The sequence below is a fragment of the Protomyctophum parallelum genome, assembly GCF_964188405.1.
Source record: "Protomyctophum parallelum genome assembly, chromosome: 4".
In the NCBI taxonomy this organism is placed as follows: domain Eukaryota; kingdom Metazoa; phylum Chordata; class Actinopteri; order Myctophiformes; family Myctophidae; genus Protomyctophum; species Protomyctophum parallelum.
Genome location: NC_139700.1, coordinates 21207326 through 21228699, shown reverse-complemented (window position 1 = coordinate 21228699; position 21374 = coordinate 21207326). Strand labels below are relative to the sequence as shown.

General features: G+C 42.2%; 1 protein-coding gene across 1 annotated transcript; it reads left to right on the top strand.

Moving 5' to 3' along the window:
- Window positions 1-124: 124 nt before the first annotated feature.
- Window positions 125-20694, top strand: LOC310857873 (uncharacterized protein; the record flags this gene model as incomplete). Its single annotated transcript, XM_083763835.1, has 16 exons — window positions 125-212; window positions 2019-2225; window positions 2398-2466; window positions 2760-2802; window positions 6299-6444; window positions 9153-9347; window positions 11147-11233; window positions 11808-12006; window positions 12140-12363; window positions 13159-13401; window positions 15692-15937; window positions 17623-17818; window positions 18695-18900; window positions 19132-19232; window positions 19816-19987; window positions 20068-20694. 16 exons carry the CDS (start codon window positions 125-127, stop codon window positions 20448-20450), a joined length of 2805 nt encoding a protein of 934 aa, XP_083619961.1. The 3' UTR covers window positions 20451-20694.
- Window positions 20695-21374: the final 680 nt, after the last annotated feature.

Here is a 21374-nt window from a genome sequence, read left to right as displayed (position 1 = left end):
AGAGCGAGTCTGGAGTGGAGTCCTCGGGAAAAGTACGATGAAATTCTTCACTGCATTTCTCTTTCTGTACTGCGTTGGGTTTGTGCGAAGTAAACCTTCGTTTTCTTGTCCAAGTGGACAGTTTATGTCGAAGAACCAGTGCGTGCTCTGTCATCCCACCTGCTCCGAGTGCAACGGACATGAGATGTTTGAATGTACTACCTGTGGAGTGGGTAAGGAAGAGTCTGCTATTTCTCTGCAAACACAAGTCCATATACAACGAGCAATACGGCTATACCGTAGGTCTACTCTATAGCCTACTAACAACACATGTCTTAACTTGTATGTATGCCTATGTTTAAATTAATGCTTGATTGAGAGAGGCATCAACCCACATTTGTAATACATATTCGATTAAAATCATGTGGATTATTACCGGTACTCTTTTTTATACAGGCTACTATTGGTAGAGTTAAAACTCCATTATTGATTTGATACATTGGCAATGTCACACAGTATGTTGATGTCCTTTGGAGAGGAGATGCCATCAACAGCATCATGCAATGGAGTAGAGTATGAGCAGGGCCATTTTATCTAATTGAATTCCATACAAATAGCCTGTAGGGTTGTTCTATCTTGAATTGTGGCTACACAGCTGCCAGGCTCAAACAAAGCCATGTCACAAACCCATCAATCCAGTGGACAGAATGTTTTTTCCTCAAAGCAGTGCTATTTAATGGTTACCAAAGCAGAGTTGCTCAAAGGCTGAGGAATTAGGGGAGGACCATTCACCTCTGGTTTACCATTTACCACTAACTACTATTGAGCAACAGAGAATAATAAGACAACCAGACCAGTGTTGTGTAGGCTGTAGTGTGTTGACAATTTTTCCCACAGAAAGTTTTTACGATTAGTTTACAGCAGATATTTTGAAATGGAAATAGAAATAAAGGTGTTTCTCCCTGAGTTTCCTCAGTGAAATCTGATCATGTCAGAATGGAGGCATTGTTAGGCATGCAGAGGGAAAGAGAAAAACATCCCCCTGGGCTAAAGCTACTACTGTTGCAGTTCAATGGGCTCAACCTGAGAGTTTCCTTCTCTCTAATGACAGCATATAGCATAAACCAGCTCCATTTACATAGTCAGCTTTTTGCACACAGTGCCAGCACCGAAATTAGCAGATCTACAAGCTGTTCCCAGTGAGTGACACCAAGTATTAATTAAGCATAAGACGGAAGTCTCAAGTGGAAAGTGGGGGACAGAGAGAGGCAGATATAGGTATAAAGCACTTTCGTCGGTCGCACACATCTTCACTGCAGCTCTAAGAAGATGTGACAATACTGTAACTCAGCTGCATTGGGATTGGAACAGCCTCAGGTGCTAGAGCTGCTGGGGAAGTGGCAGGTGGCAGAGCATTAATCAGTAGGGCCGAGACAGACCTCCATCTCAGCCCCTCAGCACTGATATCCTCTCATCTGCTGCTTCTCATCGCCCTTGTTTACGTCACAGCATCACCAGTCAGGAAGTGATCTCACAGTGAGATCTACTACTTGCAGGTCGCGCGTCAGTTCAATGTCAATCAAGGCATTTAGTTGTGTTTGCTTTGTTCCACTTTTTCTGGATCAATACTAATACTATAATCTATTCATATATTAATGAGGATGAGTGGACTGAATATAATTGTATGCATTTCCAGTATTTGAGATCTCAATACATAATACAGCTACTGTTATGATCTCTGTGTTACAAGATGTGTCTCTCTTTGTTAATGAACGATTGCCACAGTATGTGTTGTGTACTGAACTTTGTCACAGTTGGCAGCTTGTCCTGACATCTATTCTCCATCCCTTGTGATTGTCGGGCCCACTCGGCTCTTCCCTGTCATGTATTATGAGGGGAGGAATTGATTCCCATTCCCATAAGAGCCTGCATGTCTGGAGGAGGCATTTCCTGGCAGGGGTGCACTAATGGCATCTTTGTCAACAGATGAAGTGGGAAGGCTTCACGATAACAAGTCTTACATGTCCTGCCCTCCCCAGATGAAGACGGACAGGAACGCTTCCTCCACCAAGGTCGCTGTCGGACACACTGCCCCCGGGGACTGTACCCTGACAGGGGTCGCTACGCTTGCCTGCCCTGCATAGCCAACTGTGAGCTCTGCACTGATGCCCATATTTGTGCCAAGTGCCGGGAACACTACAAGCTCCACAACGGAGTCTGCCAAACTGCCTATACCTGTAACTTAGGTACGTAGTTGGTCGTGATATGAGAGAAGAAGCTTTATTTTGGTTTCATGCTATTTGAGAGGACTCTTTGCTATTTGAGAGGACTCTTTGAGAACTGAAGCGTGCTGTGCTGTGCTGGTTACATGTCCCATATCTGGAGCTTTCCTTTTGTCTTGTCTTGTCTATGTTTCAGGACAGGTTCAGGATCCTGACACAGGGGAATGCATTGACTGTGAGATGGGATGCAAAACGTGTTCCACAGGTGAGCCACAATGCTGAACCCTTGCATCCCTGATAATTGATAATGACCAATACTGATTAATAATGGAGTGATGATGCAAGATTCTGTAGAGCACAACATATGTTTCACATGATCATCACATTATTTCATGGAAATTGATTCTAGCACAAACATCTGATGAAATATACAGTAGATACATTTACATCTTGACGCATGCACCTATATCAATTCCTTGTGCATCTTCTACTTCGGAATTCGGACAGACAAAATTTATTTTTCATATGGAGTTACTATCACACTTTGCCTCCATACAGAAGACCTTGAAATCTGCAGCAGCTGTCTTGATGGTTACTTCCTGTAAGTCTTTGTTTTTTCTTGTTTATTAGTTTTATGTTTTCATTCTGTGGACTAATCTGGCCTTCCATATGATCTGCTACAGATCACTTTAAATCTGAGGAATCATTTTAAGATCCCACAGGTTTCAATTAATCTTCATTGTCTATATTTGACACGAAATTAAGATTAAGTGGCATGGCGTTATGACTTATTCATACATTTCCTACAAATTGCTAAGATTATGAATATTAGCCATTATAAATGTTCTCCATGAATATTTTAGTCCTTTAATTGATTTTTTAAATTTACTGCCATCTAGACAGAATTTGTCATTGTTCTGCTAAATTCAGCGTTAGGTAGTGTTGTATTTTCTAAACTGGACCCTCGTCTGGTTCTGACAGACTGGTAGTGTGTGCAGGCTGGGTGGTGTATGATAATCCGGTTGAATTATTCCTTTGGTACAGCGACTGTGGCGGGCCCGGGAGAACAATAACGCGACACGAGACAGTATCACGCTAAAGGTTCACCAAGTTTATTACACAAATAGGAACATATATAGTGCTGGATCATAATGACGTGACATAAGATATGAGACAAAGTACTGTGACTAATGCAGCAAGGCTGACCTTGCTGCCGCTGAGATGTCTCTCGTAGCCTATCTATACAGTATGCTACAGTACAGGCAGTACACAATACATATAAAGTACACTGTATCTCAAGTTCAAGTACACAGACTTAGATGTACATGGGCAACTCATAATATAACAGGTAGTATAATGTGTGCAAAGCAATACAGTCTCATAGACATGCACCACATAGGCTAAATAGTTTTTATTTTCTTATGTTTTTTTTTTTTTATATTTCTATTTTCTTTTTCAGAAATGGTTTAGTTATTCATCACACCATCAGAAGCTCTGTATTGTTTATGGCACCCTATCACTTGGACTTAGCTTAGCACAGGCTCTAGAATACAGAGTACAGACCTCCCATTATGTTCTTCTCCCCTGAGTTTGGGCCTCCTGGTATTGTGTGAATCAGGTTACCCACCACTCTGAGCCATGCACTGTTACATGAGCCTTAGTTTGAGCATAGACATGCAGGCTGATTCATACAAAGGCACTTCACAGTGTTTGTGTGTGCGTGCGTGCGTGCGTGTGTGTGTGTGTGTGTGTGTGTGTGTGTGTGTGTGTGTGTGTGTGTGTGTGTGTGTGTGTGTGTGTGTGTGTGTGTGCGTGCGTGCGTGCGTGCCTGCCTGCCTGCCTGCCTGCCTGCCTGCCTGCCTGTGTGTACGTGTGTGTACACATGCATGCTTGTATTGTGTGTGTGCATGTACGTGCAATGTGTTCATGTTTGTGTGTATGTGTGTAATAACAGACAAAGACAGAACATCGCAGAAGAGAAAGCCTTAGCCAGTATCAGGATTGTGTAGCCAGCATCTTCATTTCCTCTAGTTGTGTGACCAACAATAACACAGGGAGAATCCACTATCCACTCACACATTGAATTGTGGTTACACCGGTGGATTACAAACAGAAATTCAGTCCTGTGGACCAACTGACTGTCAAGCTGAGAGAGTACTATACTCATCAGCCCAGAAATACAGTATGCACAGTTGATCTTTAATTTTTGGCATTTATTATTTTATTTCCTCTAAGCTAAGCGCACCTCCTAAACCATACTCAGTACATTGTACCTGCCAGTTTTCAATCTAATTTGTCCCAAATTAGCCCTTCAGGATCACTACCTGTATTTTCACCACACAAGATGCATTTATATTGGCCATATGACGTCTTACGTCGTCATTTACTAGACTTTAGACTTGGCTGGCAAACGCTTTTACGTCATAAGTTCCCTAACAAACGTTAAAAATCCCATAGACTTTGCTGCTATATGATGTAATCTTCAAAAGCCATGTTGTATTGGAGGGGCTAGTGCCCCTCAAAAAAACTGAAATCCCATAAACCTAACCTCTCCTTGGTGAATGTATGGGCCAGTCTAATATTTGCTCTAATGTTTCCAGGCCAGAGACCACTGTTTGTAACTCTGATGCTGTACAAATGGACCCTCACTGGTCCATTTGTACATCTTCACTTGACTGTGCTGCTGCTATTGTGAGTATGATGACTGATGAGTATGCCACTCCCAGCTGTTCCACCTCAAACAAACTAGTGCATCTCAGTACGGATACCACGGCAACACAGCAGGAAGGGGAGCACCAGCTTATCTGTGGTCAGCTATAATACCCTCAGGAGGGCATTCAGGAAGCGCAGCAGATTGTGGTCAAAGTTATTGCAAATTATTGCACTACACTTGTATCATTAGAGCTCCATGTCATCTTCAAACTAGCATTTATGTGTCACATCCTTGTAAGTAAATCCTGTAGAATGTAGATGCTTAGGGCACTGTCCCCCATATAGGACGGTCAATTAAGCCCTGGAGGAGACACAGGATAGGTTAATGGCAGGAAAGTACCCCTTCTGCCTCCAGGCTGCAAATAAAACGCCAAATAATTCTCTGCCTTGAGACAAGAAAAGAAGCATGATAGGCTTGAACAAAGTCAGCTTATATTATACTTTTGCCCTTTGTTTGTCATGCTTATTGATTGATGGTGTAGACTGTAGACTGTTTGATGGTGTAATGTATTGAAGTCAACAATACGGCTACAGGTGCGGCGCAGATGCACGTAGTGCATGCAGGGATTGCATCTATAGTACGTGTGTGTATGTGGGAAGAAAAATGTTTAGGCTAAAGGTTTTCAAAGAGATATACCTGTCAGACGAGTAGGCTACAGGTGATGGTCCACCCAGACCCCCATACCTAGCACCCAATGACACAAAGGCTGAAAGGCAGGCATTTGCATTCCAATGGGTGATTGAGGGTCGCACTGCACGCAACGTCCAATCCGCTGCCCACTGAGAGTTACTTCTCAGGTCTGGTGTTTCGCCTCTCTCTTCTTTCTCAGTCGTGTTTTTCAAATGGATTTGACCAGGCGGCCACCTGGCCTCACCTTATTGTAGATACGCCACTGATTACTATAGTTCGTCATGAATTCATTCGTTAACGCGCACGTTATTATTTTTCAACCATCATGCAAGGTTTTTTTTTAAGTATCCTATATAAAAAAGAAAATATAATTAAAAAACATGTGAATCTCATATTCATAATTTAGAAAATGGTAAGAAAAAACAATAATGTAGTTGTCATGACGTATGGCACGAAGTATGGCATTTAATGTTTGGGTTAGCACAAAATAGACAATTTGCTCAGACATACTGTATATGACGTAAATTCTCCATTCATTGTCAATGGCATGATTTTTGTGTTAGGACAAAAAACTACACTATAGTTGAAAAGAAAAAAAAGAAACTGATCTCAATATACAGTATTTAATGTAATGGTAAAATACTGAAACAAAGCTAGCTGTGGACTAATGCCAGACTCTTTGTTCAGTAATAATTATGCAGTTGGTTGGATCACTCAATGGACTTGTGTTTGACATTTTATAATCTCATCGTAGATTCCGGCACCAGTGTCGCAGACACTGTCCTCAGAGCACATACGAGGACCGGGGCAGGGCCATGTGTTTGACTTGCCCAGGACCATGCGCTGACTGCAGGAGCAACACACTCTGTCTGGCGTGCCAGACTGGACACTTCCTCAATGGTAGGCTATAAATATGTTATTATTATGTTTCTTAGTAGGAGAGAACGCATCATTCTTTCCCGTCACACTGTACTGATGTCACTCTATGGGGATTAATACCGATTAACAGCTGACACTACAAATGCCTTCTAAATCTGTAGTTCTCATGCTCTCAAAGATTTTTCATAAATGTTCCAAAATCACACCCGTGTACTATAGTAGCCTACCTATGTTCCTCAGGTTCTATGTTCCCCACCCCACAAAAAAGGTTATTTGTTCCCCACTTAAAATATACCTAAACCTAAACCAGAAGTAATTTTAGTAATCCTAGTAAGACTAAAAGTATTTTAGCAACTTAGTCTTACGTACTTTTAGTAGCAAATTCTGATTTAAGCTCAGTCTTGGAACAATCCATTGAACTTTAGGCTACTTAAACTATCTAGTCTTAACAAAAAAATAACACTGGCATAAAATAAAATAAAACATAATTGCTCAGACTCTTCTTCAACAAAGATGACAAAAGCAAACATTCTTTGTTCTGTACTTATACATACAATTGTATGGTACAAAACACTGTACTGTACTGTAGCCTGTACTCTGTGTGTGTGTGTGTGTGTGTGTGTGTGTGATCTGAATCCAGCCCAATCAACCCCAATCCGTACTGAAACGGACATACATATAGGACGGACGGACAGACACACATAGCTGGTAGTTGAAGCGGTTAGGCACCGCTCAAAAATAGCACATGTACAAGCTTGCAGCGTGTCACGAAGTGACGAGCTGTCAGCTGTGAGCTTGTATATCTGCTATTTTTGAGCGGTACCTCCGCTCCAATACGCAGCTATGTGTTTCCCTATTGTCTGTCCCTGTGTATGTCTGTCTGTTTGTATTGGGAGTGGCCAAAGCATTTCCGGGGGTCCCCAGCCAGAAACGTTGAGAACCCCTGGGTTAAACCATAATATATACTTTGTTTTCGGTCAAATAGTGAAAATAGACAAATGTTAACCTGATTTTGCAGAATATCCAACTTGCCCACACATCCCCAACCTTGCCCAGAATACAGTACCCCAAGTACTTCCCATGAATGTTTATACATACAAACCTAGTACAAAAAGGGCACACTTCTGTGCCAGTGAGTGGTGGATGTGATGACTTGAAACAAAACATGAGATGGCCTTTCTTGTCGCACTAGTCTACTCTCCCATCAAATGTAGTAAATCATCGTTTATCTGCGGTTTGTGTACACATTGTTTCGTAAACTCTTAAATCATTGTGCATGTAAGGGTAATCAATCATTCTCGTTAAAGATGAATCCTGGCTGGACTCCTCATCTGCATTGCAAATCCCTCCCATGTCAGCATAAGATATGTAAATAATATGATGTATGCAAACAAGAGCTGAGGTTGACTCTAGGGTGGATGTGACAGTGTTATCACTTTCTGGGGGGAAAGTACACCTTAAAATCATATAGCAAACCCTTAAATTATTAAGATTTGATCATTTATATATTACATTTTAAAGGAAATAAACTAAACAGCAGGGTCATCAACATTTAGATCCGCTTCAAATATATAGAGGGTATGCACATGCATAAAGTGAGTGGCAAATCTAGTGGCAAAGTGAGTTTAACGTCGCTTAACGTCATATAATGCAATCAGATTTTCTGTTTGGATGTATGGGCTGTCAAGGCCAGAAAGTAGTTTTTACCACTCAGTAGGCGTTCTCGCATAACTTCCGGGTATGATGATAATGTCACTCGCATACCCTCTATTAAACCTTTGATTCAGTATTGCTCATTAGAGTGCACCATTATGACCCATCAGAGGTCCCTCTGACCCCTAGGTGTCAACACATTGATTGTGTGTGGCTGTATGTGTGTGGCTGTATGGAGTATAATTATTAAAGGGGGATAAAATTGTTTCCCTGCTTGAGCCAAGGCTAGCTCAAGGTCCATTTTCAAATGATTTGGGTCAGTGTTTCATGGCTGGGCAACTGGATGGAATGTGAGAGAGAGAAGGTCAGTTAAAGGAGAAACACATCAGAGAGAGTATTACAATCTCACAGTATGTTATAGAGATAAAGAAGAAGACTGGACTCTTTTATAATAATTCATATCCCCCCCCTTTAAAAACAATAAGGCCAAATTCCTTTCAGGTTTTCCTACTAGGTCTGCTATATTACACTGCACTGAGAGAAGAGAGAGGATGCCCACAACACTCTAAATTAAATTATTGTCTCAAGAGTCAAGGTGCACAGCTCAACAATATCATGGGAAGAAGAATACATGTCCGTTTCTGTACATGAATCAAAGACACATGAACAGAGCAGTATTCAATTGACTCACAAAATTCACAAATATGCACGACAAAAAAAGATATCGGCATATAAGTGATATGGATCTGTTCTTGAGGTAATTATTTATCCCTCAAAATCACAAAGGCTAATTTGACCTTTGGGATACACAAATACTTGTCGGTTTGTTCAAAATGTAGTTACTGCACTTTGTGGGGCCCACAACGCATCACATTGCGACGGGTTGTGAGCTTGTAGATCTGCTATTTTGCTATCAATTGTTCGCCCCCAGAATAGGGACGTTAACTAATCATGAACATCACAATCAATTATCCAGGAATACTGAGATTTCAAAGACAGAAGTCATAATTATAATAATAATACTATTTCAGAATTGTCCTTATTGCATATTCCTCTGTGCTGCTCTGTGTTGTCAGGTGCTGAGTGTGTGAAACAGTGTCCCCTGCAAACCTTCAGCGATTCCACTGGGCGGCGCTGTCAGGCCTGTCACAGCTCTTGCCAGACATGCCATGGACCTCGCTCAACAGACTGTGATCTATGCCAGGGCGGGGATATCCCTCTCCATGGGCAGTGCCCTCTAGTCAACTGTGCACATAGCCAGTACTTTGATGGTGAGAGAACACTGATAATGTCCTAATCTCTCTCTCCCTCTCTCTGTCCTCTCCTCATCTGTCACTTTCTCTCTGTTAGAGACAGCATCTCTTTTGGTATAGAAACATTTTGAGTCCATTGTGATGCATGTCTGCTGCAGTGGTGTAATGGTGATTTTTTTCCCGGTACCACGGTCACACACACACACGTGCACTCGCGCGCCTACATGTGCGCATGCGCACAGAGCTGCTGATAGTGTAAGCCTATATTGTTTATAGTGTATGATAGTTTTAGACACACACACACAAAAGTAGACTTAAATAATCAGACAAATGTCTTTACTGCGCTGCCTGCAGTGGCGAAAATAAGGACCTTCCATCCGGAAGGCTGAAGGTCATCAAGGCCAGAACCAACAGGCTGTCCAACAGCTTTTTTTCAAAGGCTGTGAAAACACTGCTCAGTTCACATACGCACACACGTGCACACACACGTGCACAGTGAAAACACTGCTCGGTTCGCATACACGCACACACACTCGCATATGACTGTCCTAACTGGCAAGTGCGATATAGACTATGGGCAAGTGCAATAGCATATGGGCAAATGCAATAGGATATAGTATATAATATGCAATGGCATATGGGCAAGTGCAATAGTGTATAGTATATAATATATTCCCACATGGTCCCCCCCCCCTACTGATGATGAATTTGCACATGAACTTCAGACTCTGTTCCATCTATTTAAAATTGTGATTTGTGCGGTCCCCCTTATTTGATCTACTTGTGGAAGTACATTTTATTCGTGTATTTTACTACTATTGTAGCGGTGCATTGGAATACTTATTAATTTATTCATGGATTGAGATGACTTGACTGGACTGGACTATGACGGACTAAGAGTTTTATGCCATGAATTTGCCCCATGTGTTTTTCTTTGTCTTTGTTCTCTCTGTTGATACTGTTATATGTTGTGGTTGCACTAAACGGAATTTCGTTGTATGTCTCATACAGTGACAATAAAGATCTTATCTTATCTTGTTAAAAGACAGTGGCTTTGTGTTAACTGTTAAGTTTCCCTTAATACCATGGATCAATAGTCTACAATGCTTTGTCCTTCACCCCAAAGGGGTTATGCTACCCTCTACAGGACTAGCAGTAGCTTGTTTCATATTCATTTTCTTTCAAATTCAGTGTGTTGTAGAGCACAGACGTCACTTTCAGTAGAGGGCGCCAGTACACAGGTTCATGTCTTTTTGAGTGGTGCAACCACTCCAAGGAACAGCAATGTCCGTGTTAACCTATGTGTGTGACTATGAGTAGCAGTAGGGCAAAATTGGCGCTGTTGTGCCAGAAACAGAGAGAGAGAGATAGTGCTGCACTGTTGCCTGCTAATGAGAGACAGACCAGACAGACAGAGAGAGAGAGGGGGGGCGGGGGGGGGGGGGGGGGGAGAGGGGAGTTTTGCCCTCTACTGACAGTGACGTCAGGACTTCGGTTTTGATTGATTTTTGATATTTATTAACAGTTTGCAGAATTACAGTACATTTCAAACACAACTCAATACAAAGATTAACTGTGAGTGGACGACCCAATAAAGCATTACACTTGTTTACAAGAGGGTCCACCATGTTCAATTCATCAAAACATTTAGAGACGTACAAATAGACACTTCTATATAGCCAGAGAACAGAACAGGAATTCATCATAAAGGAGGTAAAAAGGGAAAAGAAACATATACAGTGAGGGGAAAATGGGGTGGGGGGTGCTCTGTTGCCATGTGAAATTGGATACTTATTTGTCCTCTGATTTGACTTCAGGAATCTCTGGTGGCTGTCAATCATGCGATGTATCCTGTAAGACATGCTTTGGTCCCCAAGCTCTGGATTGCTCCTCATGTTTCACAGGTACAATTCATTACTGATGATGTTCTAACTTCTACCTTGCTTAGGGAGTTTGAGGTCTCGAGGAATTCTGGATAAATCAGAAAGTTCACAAATATTGTGGGAATCTCCTTTTCTGTATATGTCCCCATCATTTTACCAATAGCGTTATTATAAGCTTGTAGACTAGCTATTTCCATTACTTCTTTGAAAATCTTTTGATAAAAAAAAAAAAAAAAAAAAAAAAGCAAACGGGGAAAATAATTCTACTTACTGGCCACAGATACAAATGTGTCTGTGACCAACAAAGGTGTCCAGACCAGTATTTGGGTCTGGTCTAGTATGATTGGAAAGATAGTAAAGCCATACCTGAATAATCCTCACTAAGCCCTGGCCTTGCCTAAACGTGTGTAATCATTTCTAATCATGCAATGCCAAAACACAACCAATTAAATTTTATGCCTGAACATAGGTCTGCTTGATCGTCTCTGCCTGTTCGTGGCATGGTTATGAAAGTGTAGTTTCAGAATACACTAGTTTTTGTCTATTGATGTACTGTTCACTTACTGTTTTGTGTATTTGTGTGAACTTGAAACAGGATATTTCTTGGACCAGGACAGTACATGTGTAAAGCATTGTCCTCATGGCTCTTTTGCCAACCCTTCGACTCAGCTGTGTGAGGACTGTTCGCCTAACTGTGAGGCCTGTGCAGACAGTAGTGATAACTGTATCAGCTGCTCCAAAGGCAGCTATAAACTATTTCTACACCAGGGGAGATGCTGGTCCAACTGCCCAGAGTAAGCTCTAGAAGTGGGACTAAATATGTGTATAATAACAAAAACTAACCATGAAATGTATTATTTCTTATTTAATTGTTTTCTGCTTCACAATTACTGTTTCTCATCTTCCGTCCTTTCATCTTACTTACAGAGGTTTCTTTGAGACAGCGGAAGGGTTATGTGAAGCCTGTGACAGCTCCTGCCAGACTTGCGATGGGATTAAGACCCAGTGTCTGTCCTGTCCGGATGGATACTTCCTCGAGAATGGTCTCTGTCGACTTAATTGTTCTGTGCGGTCCTACCCCGGAGATGACGGCACCTGTAGACGCTGTCCTCCCCACTGTGATGTCTGCTCGGACGACAGGACCTGCTTCAGTGAGATCCCCTGCAGATTTATTTTATACACACCTACGAAATGGTCATGACGTATGATGATAAGAGCATGAACCCCTCACTTCACACGGGATGTGAAAGATATTCTTTTGTTGAATGGCTAATGAGCAACATTCCACATCTTACACTTTATATACCTCATACAAGGATAATGCTTTAAAACAAATAATAATACTATGGCCAATGTTTGTCCTGCCTGTGTAAACACTATCACATACATGGGAAACCAAACTCCCACCATTCAACCAAAGAGGGCTACGCCCCTGGCCAAAAGGAAATACTAAGCTTCTAAAAGTGAAGGGTTAGTTCAAAAATGTCAAAGACAGCTGGCAGGCCGGGTTCTTCTTTTTAATATAGTAATAATAATAATAATAATAATATAATATAGTTGTGCGACAAAATATAAAAGGTGGTTAAGCGATGCATTGATATATATGTACATATAAGTATTATCATGATTGAAAAAATAATTGATAGAATAATCAGTATGAAATTAATAATTGCAGCAGCCCTACTCCCATTTTGGGCGGGGACCCCTTTTGGTGTTGGCATTATGTTATGCTTTAGCTATTAAAAAATAGCAGATCTACAAGCTCATAGCGTGCCACCGAGTGGCGCGCTACGAGCTTGTAGGTCTGCTATTTTGGAAAAATCGAAGAACAACTGACATAGAAACATAGCTTTTTCAGAAAACTGTCAGGATCTAGAAGACATTTTTAGAATCTGATCTCAGGTCAAAATGGGTTAACTAGCCATTGGTGCCCCTCGTTGTTTCAGAATGCAGTTTCCTCTACCTGATCCTGAACGGTGTGTGCAAGGCCAGCTGTCCCATGGGCTACTATGAGGACATGGAGGAGGGTCGCTGTGGCGACTGTCACAGCACCTGTAGCAGCTGCTCAGGCCCTCAGCCAGATGACTGTGAGACCTGCGTTGAGCTGACCCCCAAACTGTATGAAGGCGTGTGCTCCGTGGACTGCCCCAAGGGTACCTACTATGAGACCTCAGCTAAGGAATGCCAAGGTGAGACTCGTATTTAGCTTTGGTTTCAATGGTTTGATAGAAGGTTGAACTTTCATCATGCCATATGGGAAGGGACAGTGATGGAAAAAGTACAAATATTTGCATCACTGCAATGTAGAAATACTCTGTTACAAGTAAAAGTCTGGAAATCTAAATATACTTGAGTTCACAATGCGACACATTGTGAGCTTGTAGATCGGCTATTTTCAAAAGGCTGAAACAGTGCTGAAATGGTTGCTTTATGTTTTGTAATAATAACTAGTAACTAAAGTTTTCAAATGAATGTAGTGGAGTAAAAGTAAAATGTTTGCCTCTGAGATGTAGTGGAGTAGAAGTAAAAGTATTGGAAATTCTAAATACTCAAGTGAAGTACAAATGCGTAATTTTTTTACTTAATGTACTCTTTCTTTACTTAGATACAATTAGATACACATTTGATTTGTTTGATATTGTTGTTGTTCGTAGGTCGCATTTACTATGAAACCCCCCCCCCCCCCCCCCCCGTAATTGCCACAATGTTTGTACTCAGTACTTCATTAGACACCCTGGAGTCGTTTTATGTGCAATGGTGTATTAACTTTGTATTTAGGGTTTCTTCCTGGAGAAAGAACCCTTGACAGTCAAACAGTCAAATAAACAGTAATATAGTGACATCACACTATCAGCCCCTGCGGCTTCAGTTCAGGTGGATCACCAGTTTCACCACCCATCACCACCCACCAGGCAAACCAGGCATACTTAATGAACTGGTGGGCGTGCCCACATAAAAACAATTTTTTAACAAATACTGTACACTTTTTTGAAAAAAGTATACCTCCTTATATAACAATAAGACCTGATGATCATGTTTTAGGGTGAAAAAGGATTGCGGCACTCCATCTTTAAAGGTATATTCAGTGATTTCACTTAATTCAAATATCACTTATTTTTTTGTTTTGTTGTGATAATCCTTCCTACTATAGAGTGTGCTGGCCATATAAGGAGTTCCTCCCTGTCCCCAGTTAACCCCTGGGGGTCAAAAAACCTTAGGGGCCCAGGCCGTAGCGTAACGGTCTGGGCACCGGACTGGTGATCCAGTCGCGGTGTGCCGCGGGTTCGACTCCCGGACCCGACACGGCCTTTACCGCATGTCATCCCCCCATCTCTCTCCCGTTTCCTGTCAGCCTACTATCTGTCCCTTAAAAAATCAATAAAAGGCGTAAGCCGCAAAAAAAAAAAAAAAAAAAAAAACCTTAGGTTTCGTTTTTGACTCTCTATCCTGATTGGACGAAAGGCTGGGTCCCACAGCCAAAAACGAAACCTAAGGTTTTTTGAGTGAAATCACTGAATATACCTTTAACTATGGAATCGTGCATTTCCATCAGTGTGTGTGTTGGTTAGTTGGTCGGGGTCAGATTCAGATACCTTTATTTGCCATTGAGTATACACACATAGGAATTTGTTTTGACTTTAACATGAGTGAAAACACAACACTCGTTAACACCACAGCAGCCCAGGACGGCGCCATCTTGACATCAGGGATGGAGCATGTGACATCATGTGACATCAGGGATAGAGCACGTGACATCATGTGACATCAGGGATAGAGCACGTGACATCATGTGACATCAGGGATAGAGCACGTGACATCATGTGACATCAGGGATAGAGCACGTGACATCATGTGACATCAGGGATAGAGCACGTGACATCATGTGACATCATCAGGGATAGAGCACGTGACATCATGTGACATCAGGGATAGAGCACGTGACATCATGTGACATCAGGGATAGAGCACGTGACATCATGTGACATCATCAGGGATAGAGCACGTGACATCATGTGACATCAGGGATAGAGCACGTGACATCACGTGACATCATCAGATGTCACGTGATGACACCAAAGATTAGTGCAGCCGCGCCCGGCAGCCCTCAGGCGTCTTACTGGTAATAATAATAATAATATAGGCATCAATGTGACTGTGAGTGTGTGTCTTCACCTGTGTCAGCAAAACCACTTACAGTACATTTATTGTACTTGGCACATTTATACAGACCAGGAAATGCTAAAGCAAGCACAAAGGATTTGTTGGGGATGTCGAAATGCAAAGATAGCTACTCCCTAACTTACAAAAGGTACCATGTCATTTACTGAAATTCATACTACAATAGATGCTCCGTCGTAAATTGAACAATGTAATCATTATCATACATAATCACCCTTGTGCGGTAAAGTGACACACCCTTTACTGTTCTCTGCTTTGCAACACGTAAATGACGCATGTGATGTATTTGATTACGCACAGAATGCCCCCAGACGTGTGCCAGCTGCTCAGGGCCAGATGCCAACCAGTGCACCCAGTGTGAGAAGGGACTGGTGCTGGACCCAAACACAATGTTGTGTGGAGTGACAGGTGACACAGACTGCCCAACAAGGACCTACGTGCATGATGACCAGTTCACCTGCTTAGACTGCCACCATCACTGTCATTACTGCGGAGGGCCGGGGCAGAACCAATGCGAGGCCTGTGCTATGCCAAAGTACCTCCACAGTAAGCACTCACTAATGTTCTGATCAGTGTTTCTCAAACGTCATATTGTAACCCCAATTTGATGTATTTGGCCGCATACCCCTCATTTGATAAGATTTTGTGACAAAGACCCTCATAAGAGAAGATTCGAGTACATTTTGTTTTTGAAAATAGCAGATCTACACTCTCACAACGCTTCACATTGTGATAAGATTAAGTGCTTAAGTGTTTACTTAACTGTTCCTTATTTCAGCTGGGACCAGTGATTCCCAACCTGTGTGCCGCGGCACTTTAGTGTGCCGTTTGATATGTTTGCCATACCCTGCAAAGAGCAGGGTATGGCAGCATCCTGGGCACTATTCAACTGTGTTTCGATACGGGATGTGTCATGTGTGTTGCCGTCAACTTTTTGCAAGATTCTATAACCTGGACGTGGCAGAGCTTGCTATGCCTCACAGTCCTGGGTGTCGCCTCTAGAAGAGGCAGGTCACGTACATAGACTTTTAGGCTCGGGTAACTTATGTGAGTTGACCCTGGTACCTAGGGCATATGGCATACCCCGGAGCATTTAGGTGGACCAGGACTGTCAGCTCAGTTAGCCCTTGGAGCATATAAGGCATATAAAGTTTTCGCATGGCGAGTATACGTGCATTTATACCCTCGGGCAAGAGGGCACGTACAGTGTCATGGCGCAAAAGGCCCATTCATAGTCGAATGAAACTGTGCCTGTGGCACCCAGGGGTCCCTGGAAGGGCCTCTGCTGTGTTTATATGCTGGTAGAATCTAAAGCAGCAGCATCATCAGCTATCTGCACCTGGGGACATCACTATGCCAGCTTGTGAATGTGATGGACATTTCCATTTATATTTTATTTTTGCCACGGACATGCAAAACAAGTGATCAATGATATTACCAGAACACAAATGTATAGCCTACAGTACTAATTGACTCTTGACGTGTCATAGTGTCTACTCTATTCCACTGCGCTACACATTTTAAAATAAGTAATTTATCAAAACGTATCTTTGGGGAAAAGCTGATCTACAAGCTCACAACACATTACGGCATGTTGTGACCTTGTAGATCAGCAATTGTCCTTTCTTCTTAGCCTATAATGACATGCCCAAAATTGGGATGTCAGGGTTAAAGTAGTTAATAGCTATATAGTTACCCAACTTACCCAGCAAGACTGGGAAGTTATCCACTGTATACTGGCAGGTGGCCGTCCTGAGACATTATATGTGGCATAATGCATGGTCCAAGTATATTCCATGTTTGGGATTTCAATAAATGGGTCTTATACAGTAAGTAGGCTACAGTTGCAGACTGAGAAAGGGTGAATGCGTGCGCAGTATACTTCATATTAGGTTTTTGCAGATGGCCTTTCAGAGAACAGTGTTACTTGGTGACATGAGGAGACAGGATGTTCTACAAGCTAAACTAGTTTTGTGTTTGTCAACGTAGCTTAAAAAGTTGAGATAATTAAGTACATGATGAGTGATTAATGAAGGCCATGTCAGTAAGTGATCCTGTAGGTGGGCTATATGTATTAGCTACTTTCGGATAACATTATCATGTTAAATGTTGTATATTATTGATAGTCTGGAGTGTGCGTGTGCATGTGTGTGTGTGTGTGTGTGTGTGTGTGTGTGTGTGTGTGTGTGTGTGTGTGTGTGTGTGTGTGTGCGTGTGTGTGTGCTATCCAGACAGTACCTGTTTGAATGAGTGTCCACCAGGCACATACAGCTCCAAACAGGATGCTGACGGAACAGAGCTGGGCTTCTGTTCACCGTGTGACCACGTGTGCTCTACCTGTACTGGAGCATCACCTAAAGACTGCCTGTCCTGTTCTACGGGATACCTCCACCTCCTCCGCCTGTGTGTCAGCCATTGTCCCACAGGGTACGTTTTCTAATTAAATATTTTTTTTATCCCACGATTTTGTAACCCATTTTTCACCCCTGTGTCAATCATCTAATGTGATCCTGTGCTCTACACACCCTCCGCCAACCTAGGGAGAGCAACGGACTTAACTCATGCTTCCTTCATGCTTGAGTGTCCAAGTTGCTCCTTTACACCTGACTTGGGGGAGTTTCCCTGGTTGGACTTAGCGTGTGGAAGGAACACATTATTCCAACCAGTTCCTTTCCCCTCCATCAGGCACCCCGGCTGGCCAGGGGGAGGCAGTTTAGAGACCAGGATTACTGCATGTTTTTGTGAGGGTACCTACCCTCACAGGGTACGTTTTCGGGAACTATACGATATAGGACTGGGTGATACAATTACAAACGTATTCCTCGATTACGCTTAATGAATGATTATTATTTTATTTTTTTAGGGCCTCCTATCTAGCTAGCTTACCTAGCTACCTAGCTTTTGTCCCCACAAAATGTCTGCAACATTAAATGCCATTGACAATGAAGGGAAGATTTACGTCATCTTGTCCACACATGTCTCATATTTGCCATCGACAATGAAAGGAGAAATTAGGTCAAATGTCCACCAAATATTTTAGTGTGAATTTGTTGATATATATAAAAATGAAAAAGTAACAAAAACTGTTCGATTAAGGTTCAAAATATGGATTTCAATATATGTTTTGGTTAATTGCCCAACCCTAGTGCTATTGTTTAACTGTGAGGAAACTTAATCCTATCCACTCATTTCAAAGAGGGAGGGAGTTTTTTTTTATTAATTTTACTCTGTACAGTAACTTTACTTTCAGCTCATTTATACCACCTATTTTGATGTTCGTTTAATCATTTTTTGCCCCATCAGGTACTACCGGGAGGGGTTCCGCTGTGAGAAATGCGACCGTTCCTGTGAAATGTGTACTGGTCCGGGACCCGACTCCTGCCGGGTCTGCCACCCTCCTCTGCTGGAGCTGCAGGGCACTAGGCTGTGCGTGGAGCACTGTCCAACACGCTTCTATCAGCTCAACCATCTCTGCAAACAGTGCCACACCAGCTGCCAGACCTGCACAGGTAACCTAGCGGCTAATTTACTGATTTACAAGCTCTTACAAATCTGGCTTCATAAAAAAGACTCATTACACTTCAGTGAATCCTGCTGTTCATTATACAAGTATTGTTCTGACCTTGACAGAACAGGAAGTCCAGAGCTTCACACAGACCTTATCTTGCCCTTGTCAACACAATACAGTGGTTTTCCAGATTACCAGGCATGTCTATACTGTATGCTGTATATGTTTGCAGACGCCGCACCTCAGAGCTGTATGACGTGCGACTGGGGCAGCACGCTACGCGACAACGTCTGCTATCCGCACTGTAAGGAAGGACAGTACTTCTCTCAAGAGGTGAGCTCTGAGTCATCCGGACACTACAAAGGGTTGAGGTTCACATTGGTCATCTTAGAATCGGCACATAAGAATTGTCGTAAAAAAATAACCCCTGAGCCACCGCTGTGTGGGAATTCACAATGTGGGATTTTTTTTACCCAGGTAGGATGCGTAAAATATGTCAGGCTTCTGTGCTCTAGAGCAGGGGTTCACAACGTTTTTGGCTGGGGACCCCCAGAAATGCTTTGGCCATGTCTCACGACCCCCCTCCCCACCACCAATACAAAAATAACCTTAATAATAGAGAAAATATATCATAAATGAATACTGAAACCAGATATAGGCTAATCATTAAGTTGCAAACTTTTGTTTTATTTAAAAAAATAATTGGAGGACCCCCCAAAATAATTTGGCGAGTAATTTAGAGTAACAGAAAGTGGTAACCAGTACTTCATATTTTCATATTCATGGATTCCTGGATGGCTGGAGTCCTCCATGACATATTCAACAAACATAATGCACAGTACTGTATGTTTCTTTGCTATTTTGTCAGTGTAGTCCAGTGTACCTACATTATGTTTTGAAACACTTGCTGTTGCAGGAGAGTTGCGAGCCATGTGACAGCTCCTGCCGGCACTGTAATGGCCCCAGGCCTGACCAGTGTTTGTCTTGCCCCCGTGACTTTGCCCTCCATGCTGTGGAGAACCGCTGTGCCCGCTGCTGCCAGACTGTAGGGAATGACACAGAGTGCTGTGTGTGCGATACCCGCTCAGGTAAGGTTTCTGCAGCCCTTGAGAGCGCCCTAGGGTCATTGAGATAATACCGTCTCCTAAAATCTGTGAATTATTTCTAGCACTTTGCGTGGAGGCTCCCCAGCCCAAGTCAGGAGGAGACCAGGCAACTGACTTATCCTTTGCACCTGGAGTAGTCAAGCACACTTCAGCCGCTCTGCCCGCTGCTCTGCTGCTGGCGTTGGGGTTGGCTCTGGCTGTGTTTGCTTTGGTCCAGGCCCGTGCCAGGAAGAGGCTATGCTGGAGCCAGAGCTATGAGAGACTGAGTGGGAGTGCAAGCAGCACTATGCCCCATGGCGTGCCAGAGCCAGACAGTGGTGACGAGGCAGACGTAGTATACACTAGCAAGGGTGGATCCGTGTACCGACGCTACAGCTTCATCCATGAGCCGGACACAGACGCTGACCAGGACGTAGATGAGAGTAGGTACCTCAACCGATCCTAGTGACATAATATCTCCATCCATTAGCACCTGATAACGGTATTGTGGGTGTTCAAAAATATATTTTTTGGGAATAATCTAGTTATTTTTTCGTACGTAATGTATTAGAATCAAAACAATGCTGTTTTTTCTTACTTTATGTGAGATTCATTTTTGATACATTTTGTGTTTTTGTAATATAAAGTACTTCCACTTGTGCATTGTACTACTAGATGTGTTTGGGAGTTACATTAAGTGATTGATTGTGTATAAGGACTGAATTCTGTATCATTTTTTGTAAATAGAAAATATAATTGAAATAAAATGATCTTTTTCAATTCCAGTGATATGCATCATTGCAGATAACAAAAACAAGTGTTTTCCCAGTAAATGTTTTTTTGTGATTTTATGACAATTAACATGATTGTACATGTAAATGAGCATTGACATAAGCATGGTCTACACCTGAATATAATTATGCCCTACGATGAAACAATGGGTGCGCTTTAAATAGCCATTATATGCCCTGCATTATAACACCTGTGTCCATACTTTAAGCAAGGTAAGTTTAGCACATTTCAACAAGGCAATTCAAATTTACATAAAACATTCATCTTAAATTAAGATTAACTTAATTTAATTGACCAATTCTTAACTAACCAAGACAGGATTGGTGGCCTTTTATGCCCATGTTTAGTATGGATAATAATAATAATATAACATGTATTGCGCACTGTGATTGGCTGGAAGGTGTGTCATTCTAAAACCAGGTACTCACATTCACATGAGAGAGGATACAATTCAAGGTTGTTGAGCTGCAACTGCACTTTTAGCTTGCATTTAAACTACAGCCAGGGCGATTATTTTACCATGCATTTAGCTGTGACAAACTACAGTGTTTCTTTTACTTTGCATTCAGGTGTTACAACTACAGGGTGTTTCTTTTAC